Source organism: Phycodurus eques, chromosome 16 (genome assembly GCF_024500275.1).
Source record: "Phycodurus eques isolate BA_2022a chromosome 16, UOR_Pequ_1.1, whole genome shotgun sequence".
Classification (NCBI taxonomy): Eukaryota; Metazoa; Chordata; class Actinopteri; order Syngnathiformes; family Syngnathidae; genus Phycodurus; species Phycodurus eques.
Window position 1 is genome coordinate 1,550,001 of NC_084540.1, and position 17,546 is coordinate 1,567,546.

The 17,546-nt window shown below is 41.1% G+C and overlaps 1 protein-coding gene across 8 annotated transcripts in view; it reads left to right on the top strand.

Moving 5' to 3' along the window:
• Window positions 1-17,546, top strand: part of hdac5 (histone deacetylase 5) — a 60,880-nt gene that overhangs the window by 20,497 nt on the left and 22,837 nt on the right. For 7 of the 8 annotated variants that reach the window (XM_061699929.1, XM_061699923.1, XM_061699928.1 and 4 more), the window contains 7 exons: window positions 11,826-11,912; window positions 14,546-14,790; window positions 14,963-15,107; window positions 15,226-15,331; window positions 16,639-16,772; window positions 17,094-17,225; window positions 17,358-17,467. In XM_061699929.1, coding sequence (XP_061555913.1) covers window positions 11,858-11,912; window positions 14,546-14,790; window positions 14,963-15,107; window positions 15,226-15,331; window positions 16,639-16,772; window positions 17,094-17,225; window positions 17,358-17,467 — 927 coding nt within the window. In that variant the 5' untranslated portion in view covers window positions 11,826-11,857. The remainder of the gene's footprint in view (window positions 1-11,825; window positions 11,913-14,545; window positions 14,791-14,962; window positions 15,108-15,225; window positions 15,332-16,638; window positions 16,773-17,093; window positions 17,226-17,357; window positions 17,468-17,546) is intronic. The other variant, XM_061699927.1, reaches the window with a different exon arrangement.

Genomic DNA, 17,546 nt, shown 5'->3' on the forward strand with positions numbered 1-17,546 from the left:
AACAGCTTTTTGGGTTTATGCTGACCGCTGGATGCTGACATATTTGTGTTTCACAGAAGGGCTCAGTGGGCATGCACTCCTAGCCAACATACGCAGTTTTCCGCTGTTGTTTGCTCTTCATTTAACCTCTTTTGGTTCCCATTAGTTTTTGAATGTTGTTGATTGTTAACATGAATGCAACTGTCTAAAATGTACGTAACGTCAAAAATGTCCACTATATTGCCCCATCTTAATGTTTTTGTTGTTGTTCTCCTTTAAGATAAAGAGGGCATGAATGCTACAAATGCAGTCAGTTTTCTATCAAAGTTCTGCTCCGCAATTATTTCTGATTAGTCATGCAGCGTGTAAATTTATTGGGGTAGTATTTGTGTGTCTTTTCTGGAGTGACAAGACAGGAAATAGGGAGGTGGGCTAGGTGGGACTGGCATTCAACAAAGGTGCAGTGAAGTGAGCAGGGTTTAGAAGTTGGGGTTTGATGCCAACAACTAAGTATATCTAGAACAAGACTATGTACATTCCCTCTATTTAGCCGCTCTATTGACATATTGATTTCTGACACTGACTAGTAGTTCATAAGGAAGGTGTGTTTTAAGTGGGGCTGCACAATTAATCAAATTTTATTAGTAATCGCGATTTTGGCTACGATTAAATGAGCCTGATCATCGGTGAGTTTTAAATTTTGAAAATTTTTATTATTATTTTTAATACATTTAAAATGCGGGCTCTGTTGCATATGAAAAGTGCATTTGCAGCAGTGCCCGCAACCTAGTCAGCCAGCCACCAGGGGGGGAACGTAGGGTTAAGGCTTCATTAAGCGCCGCGCTCCAGGACCAACTTCAAAATAACAGTCGACTTTACACCGATCTGATCGGCTTGATCGTTATCGGCCGACAATTAGCATTTTATGCTGATTGGCCGATTCACCGTTGATCGGCTCCACAAAAGATATTTAATTTGCGTCGCCGTTGTGTATAAATCCAAAAGCTAGAGTATCTTTAGCCTTGCCATGTGTCTTGTGATGTAGTACTGTAACTATCTGAAGGCCAATAAAGTTTTTTTGTTCATTTAATTGCAATAAAGTAATTTAATTACAGTAAGTTAGCACCCATTATTACTGTCTCAAGTAACGTTGGTTTGACCTGACTCTCCAGACCAGACCTGACTTGACTGAACATAAGTCAGTGGCCAATCCTTGAATGCCCCCTAGAGGTCAGTGATGTTTTACCTTTTGTCTAAAATGCTAGAGAATACTTTTGAAGATACTCTGTATCCAGTACGCAGGTGTATACAGTAAATGAACAAGTCATTAAAAAGACAGATTGCTCAATCTTGTGCTCGGATCGGTGATTGGTTATCGTTTTTTTAAACACGGTGATCGGCCCCAAAAATCCCGATCCTCTGAAGACTAAATAAAAGCCGAAAAAGGCATTGATGTAGCATTATATAAGATAAGACTTGTATTTTGAAGTTGGATCGCAGCACGTTGGTGGAGAAGCAGTGTGTCACAGTAAGACACTATTAACGTCGTTGCTGATACGAACAAAGGTGCTCAAGTTCTTATATAGGGGGAGAGAGGCGATTCATGCCGGGGCCCAAGTGTGTCACAGGGCCTCGTTTTAGCCACGCTCCAAAAATCTGGAAAACTGAAAACAGTTAACACAATATCTCCATGATTAAGTGCAACATGAACTGTATGTTTAAGGTATCAAACTATTGAAAACAAGTAAGCTTTTTTTTTTTTTTTTTTGTCGTGCACATCCTTGCATTTGACGTCACACTGCTTCCTCTTTTGCATATTCTAGTTTTGCTCAAAAGATTTGCCAAAGATTTATAGTTTTTTTTAAGCTGCTAAACATTGTTAACCTTCCCTCAGCAAGGAGTAGCTTGGACTAACACCTCAAAACTACAATTTTTATGCGCATTTATAAAAGAGATTGGGACAATTGAAATGATTCTGCTTATAAAATTGAAAGCAGTTTAATTAAATTTTGTGGCTGTAATGCCCATGCATGCATTACTATCGCTTGCAAGCTTTACCAGAACTGCACATTAACCCCTTAATGAAGTAAAATGAGAGATAATGCTAACAATTGTGCATTAAAATAGCTCCTAATGTATTAAGCTTCAAGCCACCTGGGAATGTACAGTAATTCTAATATTTACTATCCCCTGTACTATTTATCTCCTTAAGTAAATATCTGGGTTCTTAACTGTTAGCTTCTCTGTTTGAAATGGAAAATATATCCATCCATCCATCCATTTTCAACACCGCTTATCCTGGTTAGGGTCGCGGGACGCTGGAGCCTATCCCAGCTGACTTCGGGCGAAAGGCGGACTACACCCTGAACTGGTCGCCAGTCAGTCGCAGGGCACATATAGACACGGACAACCATTCGAAGTCACATTCACACTGAGTGGGAACTGAACCCATGCTGCACCAAAGTCAGGCGAGTGTACCACTATACCATCAGTGACTGGAAAATATATAAAAAAGGAAAAAGATTGTTGTTTTGAGTTTTTATTACATTGTCATACATGTTATACTTTAATTTGAAATACACTATTTACTTGTCTTAAATCTGTATCTACTCCACGCTCCACTCCGAGCACATCCACTGTAGAGAGCGTCAATGCAACTTCTTCCTCCAGTGCAGTTAAATTAAGCAGAGGCGCTGGTGGGCCACCTCCAGTCCCTTGTGTTTCCTGTGCTTCGCATATATTTAGTTGTTTTACGGCTGTCCGTTAGTCTCTCCATTTGTGCTTAAGTGCAGTGGTGGTGTGTGTACACCTCTCACCCATCCTGGGCAATTTTGTCCCAATCGTGGCCTTGTGGTGAGAGTAGGCCTTCAGCGCTCCCTATCCAAAAAAAAAAAACTGCATGGTCTCTGCGGACACACTGCAATAGAACCTCTACCTCTTCATTTTGAAATTCAGCTTCCTTTTAGACATCATCCATCCATCCATCCATCCATCCATTTTCTGTGCGCTCATCCTCACGTGGGTCGCGGGCGTGCTGGAGCCTATCCCAGCTATCTTCGGGCGGGAACTGGGGTACACCCTGAACCGGTCGCCAGCCAATCGCAGGGCACATACAAACAAACCAACAACCATTCGCACTCACATTCACACCTACGGGCAATTCAGAGTCTTCAATTAACCTACCACGCATGTTTTTGGGATGTGGGAGGAAAGTGGAGTGCTGGGAGAAAACCCACGCAGGCACGGGGAGAACATGCAAACTCCACACAGGCGGGGCCGGGATTTGAACCCGGGTCCCCAGAACTGTGAGGCAAATGTGCTAACCAGTCTTTCACCGTGCCGCACTTTTTGACATCATTACTTTCATATTCCTTTGACAAATTTGAGGGCTTACACTGACTCGGACTATACTTTAGCCTATAACATAGCATTGCCAAGGTCTTAATCAGTTTAATTCAATATATTGTCTGTGTGAGCATATGAATTTGTTACAGGGGACGCTAATTGATTTCAACAATCTACAGTATGGTAGGCACATCTTTTTTTTTTTTTAATTGATGGCTCTCCAAACATGCATTCCTTCATTCGCTCAGTGTTTTGATTAAATTGCTTTTGTTTAATTTATTCATACAGAATAAAAAACATGTTCTCCTTCTTAGTGTAAGGCGTTTTAAAATTTAAATTGTGCTTAACCTTTTTTACATATTTCAATCAAATTCACAAGTAAAAATAAAGCACACTTTACATTTAAAAACAGCTTAGGTAGTGGATGTGTAGTTGGTCAGCCTGGTCATGCGCACCACTCCAGTTCCACTTATACTTTGAAGGAGCGCATGTTTCTTTTATTCTGTATAAAATAAATCCAATAAAAAGTCATTTGAAGCTTATGACTGAGGGTGTGCTTGGAGTTCCATCAATAAACAAGGGAGTGTTCCTTCCATTCTCTACATCATCGGTCCGCAACTATTTTACACCACGACGTCAATTTAACGTACATATTGTGACGACACGGCATAGAAACAAATATAAAAACAATTCATTAAATATATAACTGAACATTGTGCTACAGTAAATCTAAAGTAAATGTAGTTGTTGTAATAGTGGGAGCTCTGTGGTTTAAAAAAAACAAAACAACAACAACTTGTGCTTGTCTTTTAATGCCGGTAGTGATACCATGATTAAAGCGGAATCACCTCTCGCATTTGTAGGTGACAAAAGTCCGCGAGCGCCGATATTCTCCATTTATAAATATCACTGCTAAAATACGGTCAGTCCACTCTTTGATTAAGATTTTTTTGTTCAATCTCTCTATAAATATCTGATAGCTTTCTGAAAGTGTCTTACAATGTGTAGCTTTTTTGTGTCAATTCATCTTGAAATAAGTATTTTGATGTTGGCATTTAATTTTCGTATCGACAAATCCAGATCAAATATAGACTGACTGTTCATATGGTTCTGAGTGCTGGAGGTGGCGGCCTTCTCTACGAGATGTATATATTAAGTTCAAGCGGTGGTGGCCACAGATATGAAGCTTTATGCAACACAACAGACAGCATCTCGTTCGATGACCTACAGCCATCCCATAATACATCTGGCCCACCCATCTGCCTATATGGCAACAAGACACACGAGACTACTCTCTCGGACTGTGGGCTTGTAATTTGTCCAAAGCGACCACAGCCATTATACTATTTTTACCTTTTCTTTCTTCCTGACTGTGTCTCTCTCTGCAGTTTTGCAGGGCTGACATCATCCTACCTATTTTCCTTGAGCAGTGCAGAATGAACACGATAGGGAAAGAGAGGAGAAAAGAAAAGATGAATATTGGTTTCCCGAAATACCTCTCTGCAGCAGTGCAGGGGGGAAAAAAATACAAAAAGAGAAACTAAAGACAAAGAATTAACTTAAGAATTAACAAAATTCTGGATCTCAGACTACAAAACCTCTGTCGGTAGTGTTTTTGTGAACCTTTTAAAATTAGTGATGACGACTCCTCGTTTATTGTAAAATATAAAATAATACAACTAAAGTAACAAAATAATACTTTCCTTTAAAGGTCATGTATTTTGTCTATTTAGACCTCCATAAAGTGACTCTCTAAAATGGACTTAGTATAAAAGTGTTAATTTCATTTTAAAAAAACACCTTGGTTTTGTCATACCAGTGTCCAGAAAAGGCTCCTCTGACACTTACTTCTGTTTGACCCAGTTTTGTATCCGCTTTGTCCATATTTGGGGAAACACCGCCCCCTTTCCTCTGGTTGCCTCTGTGTAGAAGACGCACTTGTTAGAGCACAGGTTTTTGTTATGCTGACAGCGCTGGCTCGGTGAGCGGAGATTTAGGCAGAGATCTTTGCTAGTGACGTAGATACGCTCTAGAAATTCGAATGAGCTCTGATTTCAGGCCTCACGGCAGAAATACGTCTGGGACTCAGGAATGCGTGGACGATTTTAATTCATATTTCACATTTTTACTGAGGCACCAATAGAGACAATATTACATCCCAACTTCTAGAAAAAGTTGGTTTGGCCAAATATGTCCCCTTTAATTCAAAGCCCTCCTGTGACCATCGTTAAACGGGGAAACATTTCCTTTGATTACAGTATTATTTCATTTGATTTCATACCTTTACGAACAGGTAACTGCAAAAATGAATGTTAACAACTATGGAGTTTCCCTATCAAAGCCATTTAATGACTCCAAATGATGACTGAATCTTTGACCTCATAATGACTGAAACAACAACAGATTTGTTAGAAAAAATTTATTATTTTTTTGCTTAATCTTGTTGCTATGCCTGTGTGGAATATGCCAAAAGTGTTACTTATTTCGGTAGTTATCTATTTATCGGTTGGTTTTTTTTGTTTTGTTTTTTTAAACCTGTCCCGTTCAGCTACTTGGTCATGCAGAATGGAGGATCTGTATACCTTTTATGCTGGAACAGTTTTTCTGTGCCACAGGAAAGTAAAAGAAAAATGAACATTATTATTCCTATCAAGTCTATTCTAGTAGTGAGAGTTACGATAGCACCAAGGTTTCCCCCAGTGTAGATTCATGTCTACTTAAATCCACTTTCTGGACAAGCTGGATGTATAAAGTCTTTCCTTTCTTGCATCTACTCTGATACATGAATTACTGTGTATAACTACTGAATACTGTTAAGAGGCTAATAGGATTGACTGAAAAATTGCCTTCGGCCCACTTCTTTGCCAGACTGTACGTTAGTGTGAGTTTGTGTGTGTTTACAAGACTATAAATGTCTTTAGTTTGACGTCAGAGGCTGGCTGCTGTGGAATGCTGCCCTCTTGCCAAGAGGACTGTTTCACACACACTCACAATCCAGTCACACATATACACATACACATTGGGACAGTGTGTGTGTTGTAGTGGAAAGGGAGACACGTGCGTCACCGTAAAACACCAGAATATTTGTATAGGTAATTGAGAAGTGAGTGGCTTCACACATACTCACAGACACACATTGGGTTTATCTACCAGCGAGTTTTTTTTTTTTTTTTTTTTTTAGACGTTTTGACTCTTGCCAACTTTTTTTCTTTTTTTGCAGTAGCACCAGCCACAGTGACTGATCCAACTGAATGGTCACATACCACCAAATATAAAATGGTCTTGATTCTTTGGTTGTGTGTCTTTGCATGTGTGGGGGGCTTATTTCTAAAGTAATCTGCTGAATTTCGCCAGAACTTGAATCAATATCAGCTATAGCTTTTATTGAGCAACACATTTTGCACAAGATCCAATACCTCAAGGGCATAGGTCAAAAAGTCAGATTGGGGCAAAAGACAGTCAATATTGAAATGACGTTTTCCTCTCTTTAGTCAGAACAGAGCTAACAAGGTTAGCCTCATTGTGGAAGTTGGTGTTTGATGTGCTTACCTCCTACCTTTTATGGGGTGTAGCTGATGGTTAAAAAGGGTTAAAAGTGACGCCAAATAAACTAAATTTAACTGGGAAACACGGGTAAAGCAAAGTGAAGCCCAAGCTGTGCATAATCTCAGTTAACAAGGTCCAGACATCCCAGTTCCCTTTGAGGAAGGCCTAATTCAATTTCCTGTCCAGCTAGAAGATAGGAAATGTCTTGATGCCCTAACATACCTTTTAGCATCTTCAGGAAGTAGCCTAATCAATTAGCAGGGATCAGCTGAGCTCAAAAGACATCAACAGCATGTGGCAGATCAGGGTCATTGACGACTCACTTCTCAAAAGTCCCATCTTACACATATCCAATGATCAGTGTATCTGACAGAAGCCGATAAGGTAATTGGGGATTTCTATTCTGAAGTCGATGAGTCTTTCCTTGTCTAATATGGGTGCTACTATAGCTGAGAACATACACAATCTACAAAAAGAAAGCGCCCACGATACATGTGTTTGTGTGTGTATATACACAGTCCCCTCCAAAAGTATTGGTATAACTATATAGTATACTATAGTATATAGTATAAGATCAATTCGTATTTGTTGTATACTGGATGGATGAAGACATTTGGGTTTCAAATCACAAGACCCCAAGAAACTTGGAACTCCTCCACTTGGGGCAGAATCTCTTCCCCGACCTGGAGAGGGCACGCCACCCTTTTCCGACTGAAGACCATGGTGTCAGATTTAGAGGTGCTGATTCTCATCCCAGCCGCTTCACACTCTGCTGCGAACCGCTCCGGTGAGAGTTGGAGATCACGGCTTGATGAAGCCAACAGAACCACATCATCTGCAAAAAGGAGAGATGCAATACTGAGGCCACCAAAGCGGACCCCCTCTACGCCTCTGCTGCGCCTAGAAATTCTGTCCATAAAAGTTATGAACAGAATCGGTGACAAAGGGCAGCCTTGGCGGAGTCCAACCCTCACCAGAAACGAGTCCTACTTACTGCCAACAATGCGGACCAAACTCTGACACTGGTCGTACAGGGACCAAACAGCCCGTATCAGGGGGTTCGGCACCCCATACTCCCGAAGCACCCCCGCAGGACTCCCAAAGGGCGTCAACGCCTTCTCCAAGTCCACAAAACACATTTAGACTGGTGGGGATCCCATGCCCAGGGTGTAGATCTGGTCCACTGTTCCACGGCCAGGAAAAAAAAAACACACTGCTCCTCCTGAATCTGAGATTCGACCTCCCGACGGACCCTCCTCTCCAGCACCCCTGAATACACCTTTCCAGGGAGGCTGAGGAGTGTGATCCCCCTGTAGTTGGAACACACCCTTAAGTCCCCCTTTTTTAAAAGGGGGACCACCACCCCAGTCTGCCCATCCAGAGGCACTGTCCCCAATGTCCACGCTATGTTGCAGAGGCGTGTCAACCAGGACAGCCCCACATCCAGAACCTTTAGGAACTCCGGGCGGATCTCATTCACCCCCGGGGCCAAGCCACCGAGGAGCTTTTTAACCACTTCAGTGACCTCAACCCCAGAGATAGGAGAGCCCGCCTCAGAGACCCCAGACTCTGCTTTTGTTGTTCTGTGTTCCAACATGGTAATGACTCAAAACACACAGCTAGAAATAAACCAAGAACTGATAAGAACAAAAAATTGGACTTGAAAATGTGTGTCTATCATCGTCTGAGACTCTTTCAGGACTCTTTCAAACTCAAGTCGAGCTGCCATGTGCCTTTTACCAAGGAGTGGCTTCTGTCTGGCCACTCTACCATACACGCCTGATTAATGGATTGCTGCAGAGATGGTTGTCCTCCTGGAAGGTTCTAATCTTTCCACAACAAAAAGACGGAGCTCTGACAAGGACCATTGGGTTCTTGGTCACATCCCTGACTAGACTCTTCTCCCCCGATCACTCATTTAGACGGGTGGCCAGCTCTAGGACGAGTCCTTGTGGTTCCGAACTTCTTCTATTTACGGATGATGGCGGCCACTGCGCTCATTCAGACCTGCAAAGCATCATCTTTTTGTACACCCTTCTCCAGATCTGCGCCTCAAGAAAATCCTTTCTCAAAGGTCAACAGACAATACAGTACCTTTGACATCATATTGGTTTGTGCTCTGACACACACTGTCGACTTTGGGACCTTATATAAGCAGGTGTCCCTTTCCATACCGTATCCAATCCACTGAATTGATCACAGGTGGACTCCAATTAAGCTAAATATCTCAAGGATGATCAGTGGAAACAAGTTGCACCCTAGCTCAACTTTGAGCTTTGTGGCAAAGTCTCTCAAGACTTTCTTTTTTTTCTTTTCAATACATTTGAACAAAAAAATTATATACAAAGCTTTCTTCGCATTATCAATGTGGTGTTTTGCGTAGATTTTTTAAAAATCTGTTTTAGATTGCAACATTAACTCACAGTAACAATGGAATGTAAAAAGTGAAGCGCTGTAAATGCTTTTCGGATGCACTGTACATAAACTGTGAACAGTAAATGCTTGAGACTTTGCCGTCGTGCATTCTTTTGGTTACCAAGTACATGGTTTCACGTGAATATGCAGTGATTATGTCTATTTGTATAAAACTTCGGTTGGTACACATTCTGAGTGCTCTAACAGAACACACTTTTCAACCAGTCATCAAACTTTGTATCAAAAATGCCTGTGGCGCATTTGCATCAAAGTTATCCGGAACCTTTAGTTCTTGGTACATCAGTTCCCAGAACAAGCAGTAACAAAACATTCCATTGTTGTCCCATCGATAGGTCACTAATGGTGTAGTGCTACATTCGCCTGACTTCTACAGTAAACTATTTCAAAGCTTGTTTGGTATCAAGATAAATGAAGTAATGAATAATGCAGGTGAGCTAGAGCCTATCCCTGATTACTTTGGGCGAGAGAGACTGTACACCCTTGGACTGGTCACCAGCCAAGCTGGAGCCGAGATTTGAACTCGAACCTCAGAACTGTGAGGCAAACATGCTGACTTATTGTGCATCTTGCTGCCCGATTAGGAGTCCAACAGATGGAATTTTAAATCGGCTACTGTTTTTATCTGAGCCAGAAGTAAGCAATAAACTTCCCAACATTTGGAAAAAATAATAATAATAATATTTTTAAAAAATTGAAATAAAAAAACTAATAAATAAAAATAACTACAGCCATGGCTGAAAACATTGGCATGTCTGGGGTGACTGTATTGTTTATTATACTGTATATATTTGTTTAAAAAAATCATTCTCTCATTATGATGGCATTCAGCCATCATAATGAGATTAACCTAATATCATGTCAGACAGTGGGGAGAAAAAAAACATTTGTGTCTTTTTATTCAAAGCCATGACTGTATGGACTGGACAATCAAAACAGCTGACAAAATTGTCGGTACCCCCCTACCCTCCCTTGAGGACCTGCACGCTGCCAGAACTAAGAGCATGCAAAATCCTCTTGGACCCTCCCCATCCTGGTCACCACCTCGTCCAGCTCCTTCCACCTTGTACGCGCTATTGAACAATGCAAACTAAAACTAGCAGACATTCCAACAGCTTCCTCTCTCTTGCCATTAACTTCTTAAACAGTTAATTTACAATTCCATTATAACATGCTGCCAATTTTTTCTTGAGATTGTTGTCACATCTCTGTCGGGCCCATTATTCGTGCACTCGCTGTAGTAGTCTTGTCACTCTGCACTATTTGCATATCTGTTGTTGAACAATACTAGCCACTCATGTGCTTGAGAAGTATCTGCACCATTTGCACAATTGACATTGTTCCAAATTATTGCACTACTCGTCACTTTAAACTGCTTAAATTTCTTGAAGTCTCTGCACCATTTGCACAATGGTCACTGCACCAGATTATCACTCTATTAGTCATTTCAAACTGCTCTAAATTGCTAGAGGACTCTGCATCATTTGCACAGTTGTCAAAAATAAATCAATTGTATCGGCATTACCACATTAGCGGTAACCTTTCATTGCTCAGTGACTCGCCGTACTATGTTTTTATGTCTCAAAAGTATTTTCTGTCAAATGGCTGTCATACTAGAGTGGCTCCAACTACGGGAGACAAATTCCTTGTTTTTGACATACTTGGCAAACAAAGATGATTCTGATTTTGTCCCTGCTGTAGGCGTGTTGGCCTCTTGGGGGTCGTAGTATCGTGCGATGCATGCGTAGAGCTGCGTATTACAGTAAACTGAAAAAAAGACCAGAAGAAGAAAGTCGCAATAAAACTTTACTAAGCTCGTTTTTCACAGATTAGGAAGAATATATGCCCGTGAGTATTGTTATACTGTATTGTCTGTCTGTATGTGTTACGACCACGTTTGTGTGTAAATTCGTTGTTTGAAGGTAAATTTCTCCCATGTTCTAATGCTCGTTAGGTAGCCCATCAATGGGGTTTTCCATTGACTGAGCATTGTATAAGATGGCGATTTATAAAACAATGTGTGTCTTGTATTTAAATATTCAGTGTGAGTAATTATTTTTGTTGTGCGTTTAGTTTTACTGTAAACTCCAACTGCGGTGTCAATAAACAGCCTAAAGCATGCTCAGAGAGGGCAGAAGAACATACGTCACACACTTCATGCAACAACTACATGCAACAAACGGTGCGTTCAGAGTGCGTTTACAACGCAGGAACTTTACGTTAATCGTTTTTCCTCTCTTATAACATTTTTATGATTGTGAGAAGCCAAAATCGAAATCACGATTAAATTTTGATTCATCGCCCAGCACTATTACCAGTCAACACTAGACTAATGCAAAGATTGTCTATTTATAGGCATCAGGATGCTGCGTTTCTCTCTTCTTACATTATCATTGCTCATCTGAATGAAATAAGAACTGCATCATTTGGTTTGTGTTGGCAGGCAATGATGTAATAGCCTGCTGTGCCCCTGACAACATTGTCCAGACTAATCAGTCATTCTCTCGTTCCCTCCCTTGCAGTAGTGGAGGTGAAAAGCAGCCTCCCATCAGGCATGCAGAGCCCAGTTGGAACAGCAAGCGAACAGCGAGTAGGAGGTGGAGAAGGTGGTGAGTACTGGTCATCAATGAGTGTTTTAGTGTTCTGTGTTCTCGGGGCAGCAGGGGACAGACAGTAGTCAAAAAAGGGATGCCCAGACTTGCTTGTTCCAAGCTACCACTTTCACAAAGGAAAGCATTTCCAGGATAACTGTGAGACATTTAGTAGTCCATTAAGCATGTCCTTAGGTCTGCTCTGACAAGGCTTCTTCCTGGTTGTACATCAATCAATCAATCTATTAATCAGTCAAATTTTATTTGTAAGCGCTTTTCATACAACAAAGAATGCAACCCAAAGCTCTTTATGAGAATAAAAATAAATCAATAAAAATATATGAAGCCCACCCGCCGTTTGTCAACAAGACACAGACACACACACACACACACTACACACACACACACACACACATGCACGTACAGGTTTAAAAATATCGTAATGACCCCTATAACCTGAGGTGACGTAAACACCATCTCAGGGAGCTGTCTGGACCAGGATTGGACCGTAGACCATGGGCACAGGCCACCCGGATGGAGCCTGCAGTGTAGCAGAGCAGTGAGCTCTTAGGATGGCAATTGGGGGTCCCACAAGACAGGACCTTGACCACAGCCCACCATAGATCCCAGTGCAGAGGACCCCCTCTGAGAAAACACCTCTAAATATTAAACTATTACTAAAAGATACTAAACAACCCTAAAATATAAAGTCTAAAATAATAAAAACATAATACCATAAATTATTTACTTATATATATGATATAAAACAGCATTAGGATAAAATGCAATAAATACAAGAGAATAAGTAATAATAAAGAAAGTATTAGTTAAAAGCTAAATTATAAAAGATGGGTCTTGAGCCTTCTCTTAAAAAACAAGAACTTTCTATGCGCCCCGGAGGTTCTCCGGCAAGCTGTTACACAAACAGGAGCCATAAAACTCAAACGCTGCCCGCCGTGAATGTGTCTCCTGACTTTAGGAATAACTAAAAGGCCAGAGCCAGAGGACCTCGGGGTCCGCGAGGGTTCGTAGTGTAAAAGGAGTTCTGAGACATAAGAAGGCAAAGACAGTTGAAGACATTTTAAAACAGTCCTGAAACCCACAGGGAGCCAATGCAGTGATTTGAACGTGAACTCCGTTTTCAATGACGTTTGGTGTATATATATGATCTCTTTCGACTTGAGTAACATAACAATAAGATACAACTCGATAATCGTTTCCAGATGTATATATTTTTACAAATTGTAATTTCAACAGCCGGCACGGTCAGTACATCTGCCTCACAGTTCTGGGGACCGGGTTTCAAATCCCGGCCCCGTCTGTGTGGTGTTTGCATGTTCTCCCCGTGCCTGGGTGGGTTTTCTCCGGGCACTCCGGTTTCCTCCCACATCCCAAAAACATGCGTGGTAGGTTGATTGAAGACTCTAAATTGCCCGTAGGTGTGAATGTGAGTGCGAATAGTTGTTTATTTATATGTGCCCTGCGATTGGCTGGCGACCGGTTCAGGGTGTACCCCGCCTCCCGCCCGAAGATAGCTGGGATAGGCTCCAGCAGCCCGCGACCCGCATGAGGAGAAGCGGTAAAGAAAATGGATGGATGGATGGATGGGTAATGGCTCTCAGAGCGTACAGGAGGAGAGACTGCAGTGGGGGGAAAAAAGGCGATTTTCAACCACTAAAGCATGCACTCGCGTAAGTACGACAAAATTAAATTTTTAATCTCACAAGCTGAAAAAAAAAAAGGTCTCATATGTAACCAATTTAGTCGCAGTCTCGAGCCTTGCATGTGGTGGGGCCTCACTGTGGCGAGGACTTTGTCAAGCATCTCAGCACTGACCAGGGCAAAAATGTCCAGTGTTTATGTTGCTGCAGTAGTGCAGATTTACCGGGGTATGGTAATAAGATTCTCTCCGCTGAATGGCAGGGAACAGCGTTGTTTTTCCGCATTTGGTGCCGCTTGTCCCATATGGCGGGTGTAGTTTCTAGATGGCAGAGTGTCATGGCGCTCCCTTACCACCACTCCATTGTATGAATAAATCTAAAATTCTTCACTTACAAGAACTTACTGCTGTCAAATGCATTTTTTTTGTCACCATTTAAGCTGGGGTCCAATTCTAAATGGGGCAGACAATTGTAATAATAAATGGAGCTGTCTTCTTCAATTCATCCCATACTTGATTGATTGATTACTAATCTTTGTGCCACTTAGTTCATGTCACCCCCTACTTTGATCACTTTGATCATTTTGTTTTCTTCTTCTTTTAAAAACTTTAATTGCTATAAACCTTTATGTTACAGATATTCGGCACACATTTAGAGGGTAAAACTAACTTTTTGTCGTTCGTTTGGCTAGTAGTACAAAATGTGCTGTATGCTTTTCTCTGACACACAAAAAGTTCCTACAATGCGTCATTCGTTTCTAAAACACCCTCAAGCATGCAGTCTTGTGATGGAAACACAAGCCAAGTGCATTTGTATGGAATAATACCTCGGGCATGTAAGGAAATGTTTTAGCTTTGACCTTCATGAGAGCTCATCAAGGATGATCTTTTGTGTCCCTTCCTTACTTGGGTACTTGGGTTTTATTGCGAGGTATTTGGCATATCTGTTTATATGTAACCAAAATGAGTAAATGTACTTACTGCTTTCCAGGTTCAGAAGAAGGCTCAGGTGGTGGAGCAGGCCCTGTTGACCTGCGGACTGAGCCCAGGTTGGGATCTTTGTCTGTTGGAACCGCAGGAGTGGACACCACTTTGAGAGAGCAGCAGCTCCAGCATGAACTAGTGCTACTTAAACAGCAGCAAGAACTCCAGAAACAACTACTATTTGCTGAATTCCAGAAAAAACATGAAGTACTAACCAGACAACATGAAGTCCAGCTACAGGAACACCTGAAGGTATTTACTGTATGTAGTTTAAACATTGACCTTCCTTGATAACAATTTAGTAATGAATGGGACAAGGTACTGCTTGTCTATTTTTGGCGGTCACAATATAACCATTTTGTGTTTTGTTTTTTTCTTAGTAGTTGATATATTTGTCATTCAGATAATTGTATCGGTTTGTAAGCAACAACAGGAGCTGTTGGCAGCAAAGCGACAGCAAGAGTTGGAGCAGAAGCGAAAACTGGAACAACAACGACATGAAGAGCAAGAGAAACGACGACTGGAGCAACAGCTGCTTCTACTTCGGAATAAGGAGAAAGGCAAAGAGAGTAGGTTCATGCCACTCTTTCTGCTCCTGAGAATGCAATAGTGCTTTTGTACTATGCACAACGCAAAGGGTCTTTGCACTTGAACTAAGTGCATTTGTTTGTGTCTGTGTGATGAAAGGTGCCATTGCCAGTACTGAGGTGAAGTTGAAACTGCAGGAATTCCTTCTTAATAAGAAGGAGCCTGGTATTGGTGGACTGAATCATTCCTTCTCCTCAAAGTGCTGGTAAGGATTTCTGTTAGCAATAATAATATAGTAAGCAGAGCAAAGATTTGTGTCACTGTATGCTTAAGTGTCATTCTTCATTACCGAGGCCATCAAATATTTATGAAAAACCTTTCCAATAATTACATTAGAATTTTGTGAATTTTGACCAATTCTAAATAAGGCATTTTAGTACTATGTCGTATTACATGCTGTTTTGCAGTATCAGTTTTTCTGTCCACTAGTGATGGGTCCGGCAACACCACTACATCGACGCATGTGCCGAGCTCAGAGGACGAAACCCCGTGCCAGTGCGCGTATCACTTTAGGATGTAGCTGCTGTATTGCTCGTACCTGTCACTGCATGACGCCTCACCAAACTGTTTATAAGAATGCGTCTCTGCCAAAAGAATCACTGATCTTCTGAAGCACAATTCTCCCTTCAAGCCATTGTGATGCAGAGCCCAAAAGAAAAAGATTTGTGGGACCATTTCAGTCTCATATCCCCACAATAGTATTGGCAAATAAGGCATTTGTTTTCATTTCCTTGTTTCATCCTGTTCCTCTCAGTTTCCGCTTGATCCATCAGAATTAAAATCCATTTCAAAGTAACTGTAATTTAAATTAATCCTTTCAATTTTTTAAAGGTTAAATGTCACATTTGTTCGACTGAGTACTAAATGTAGAAAAGCAGCTCCACAGCATTATGGCTCCTCCACCATGCTTGACTGTTGGCAGGGTTTTCTTTTCCTTAAAGGCTTCATTGCGCCGTCTGTAAACATACTCTTTGTGTGCAATGCTAAAAAGCTCTATTTTGGTTTCATCTGTCCATAAAATATTGTTTATCATTTCTTCTTTTTGTATCCAACACAGGTTTTCTTCAGGAGATAGTCCACATTTAGTACTTAAACTTCATGGGTGCCAAAAATGATGGGCATGACTGTATATCAAATGTTCTGCCTTCATTGTATTAATCTTCATGTTTTGATTGACACAGTCAGAGATGTAACCGAAATATTAGACGCATCTCTCAGTATGATGCAGTTCTACAGAACTACAAATTAAAACCACAATAATGAAGTAATATTACACTAATACTTCAAAGGCAGAATGGTAGATACAGGTGTTGTATTGGTTATCAGAATATTGTGCAAGTATGCTCATAATGTTGCTGTATCTCTCCTACAGCCTGGTCAGTATCTCAATTTTCCCTAAATGGCATGGGATAGGCTACATTTCAGTAATCCAGATTAGTGTTGTGCTTTGCAGAGTAAATTATTAAGTATTATGGCACTGTTTTACCAGCTGGCCTTTTATTTTGTCTGCAGGGGAGGCCAGAACACTTTCCTGGAGCAAAGTTCTCCACCCCAGAGTAACACTTCAGGAACGCCTCCATCTTATAAACTTCCGACATTACTCGGTAACTACGAGGGCAAGGATGACTTTCCACTCCGCAAGACAGGTACGGGATACAAACGTGGACATGGCCCTGTGATATGGTCTTTTTCACACAGGGCCAGGTAATTTAGAATATTTGTTTTCCTTAATAAATGAAGTTACCATTTAAAAACAGCATTTTAAGTTCACTTGGGTTATATTTGTCTGATATTTAGATTTGTGTGTTGATCTTTAATATTAAATTGGGCAACATGCAAAAATATAAGAAGTAGGCCAATACCTTTTCATTGCACTGCAAGCCTAGCTAATCAGTCATGTGAAAAACATTATTCGCTCCAAGATGTTTTCTCTCTTTTCTCTCTCCCTCATTTTTCTTTTCATCCAGTGTCAGAGCCTAACCTGAAGGTGCGTTCAAGGTTGAAACAGAAAGTGGCTGAGAGGCGGAGCTCTCCACTCCTCAGAAGAAAAGATGGCACAGTCATCAGCACCTTCAAGAAAAGAGCCATTGAGATTTCAGGTTGCATACATGACACCATGAAAGATTGTACTGGTAAAAATAGCTGATAAATATGTTCCAAATTCCATGAAATATTGTGATGTGATTATTATTTTTTTCTCCCCTTCCCCCTGTCTTTTTTTTCTTTTACAGTCTCCCCTCTCTGTAATAGCGCTCCAGGTTCAGGGCCCAGCAGTCCTAACAGTTCTAATTCAGCTATTGCTAATGGCAACACTGGATCTGTTCCCAATATACAGACTGAGGTACATAAACACACATGCACATACACAGTCAATTGTGCTTGATTGTAAGGAACTCAACTCTGTTGTTATTATCATTACT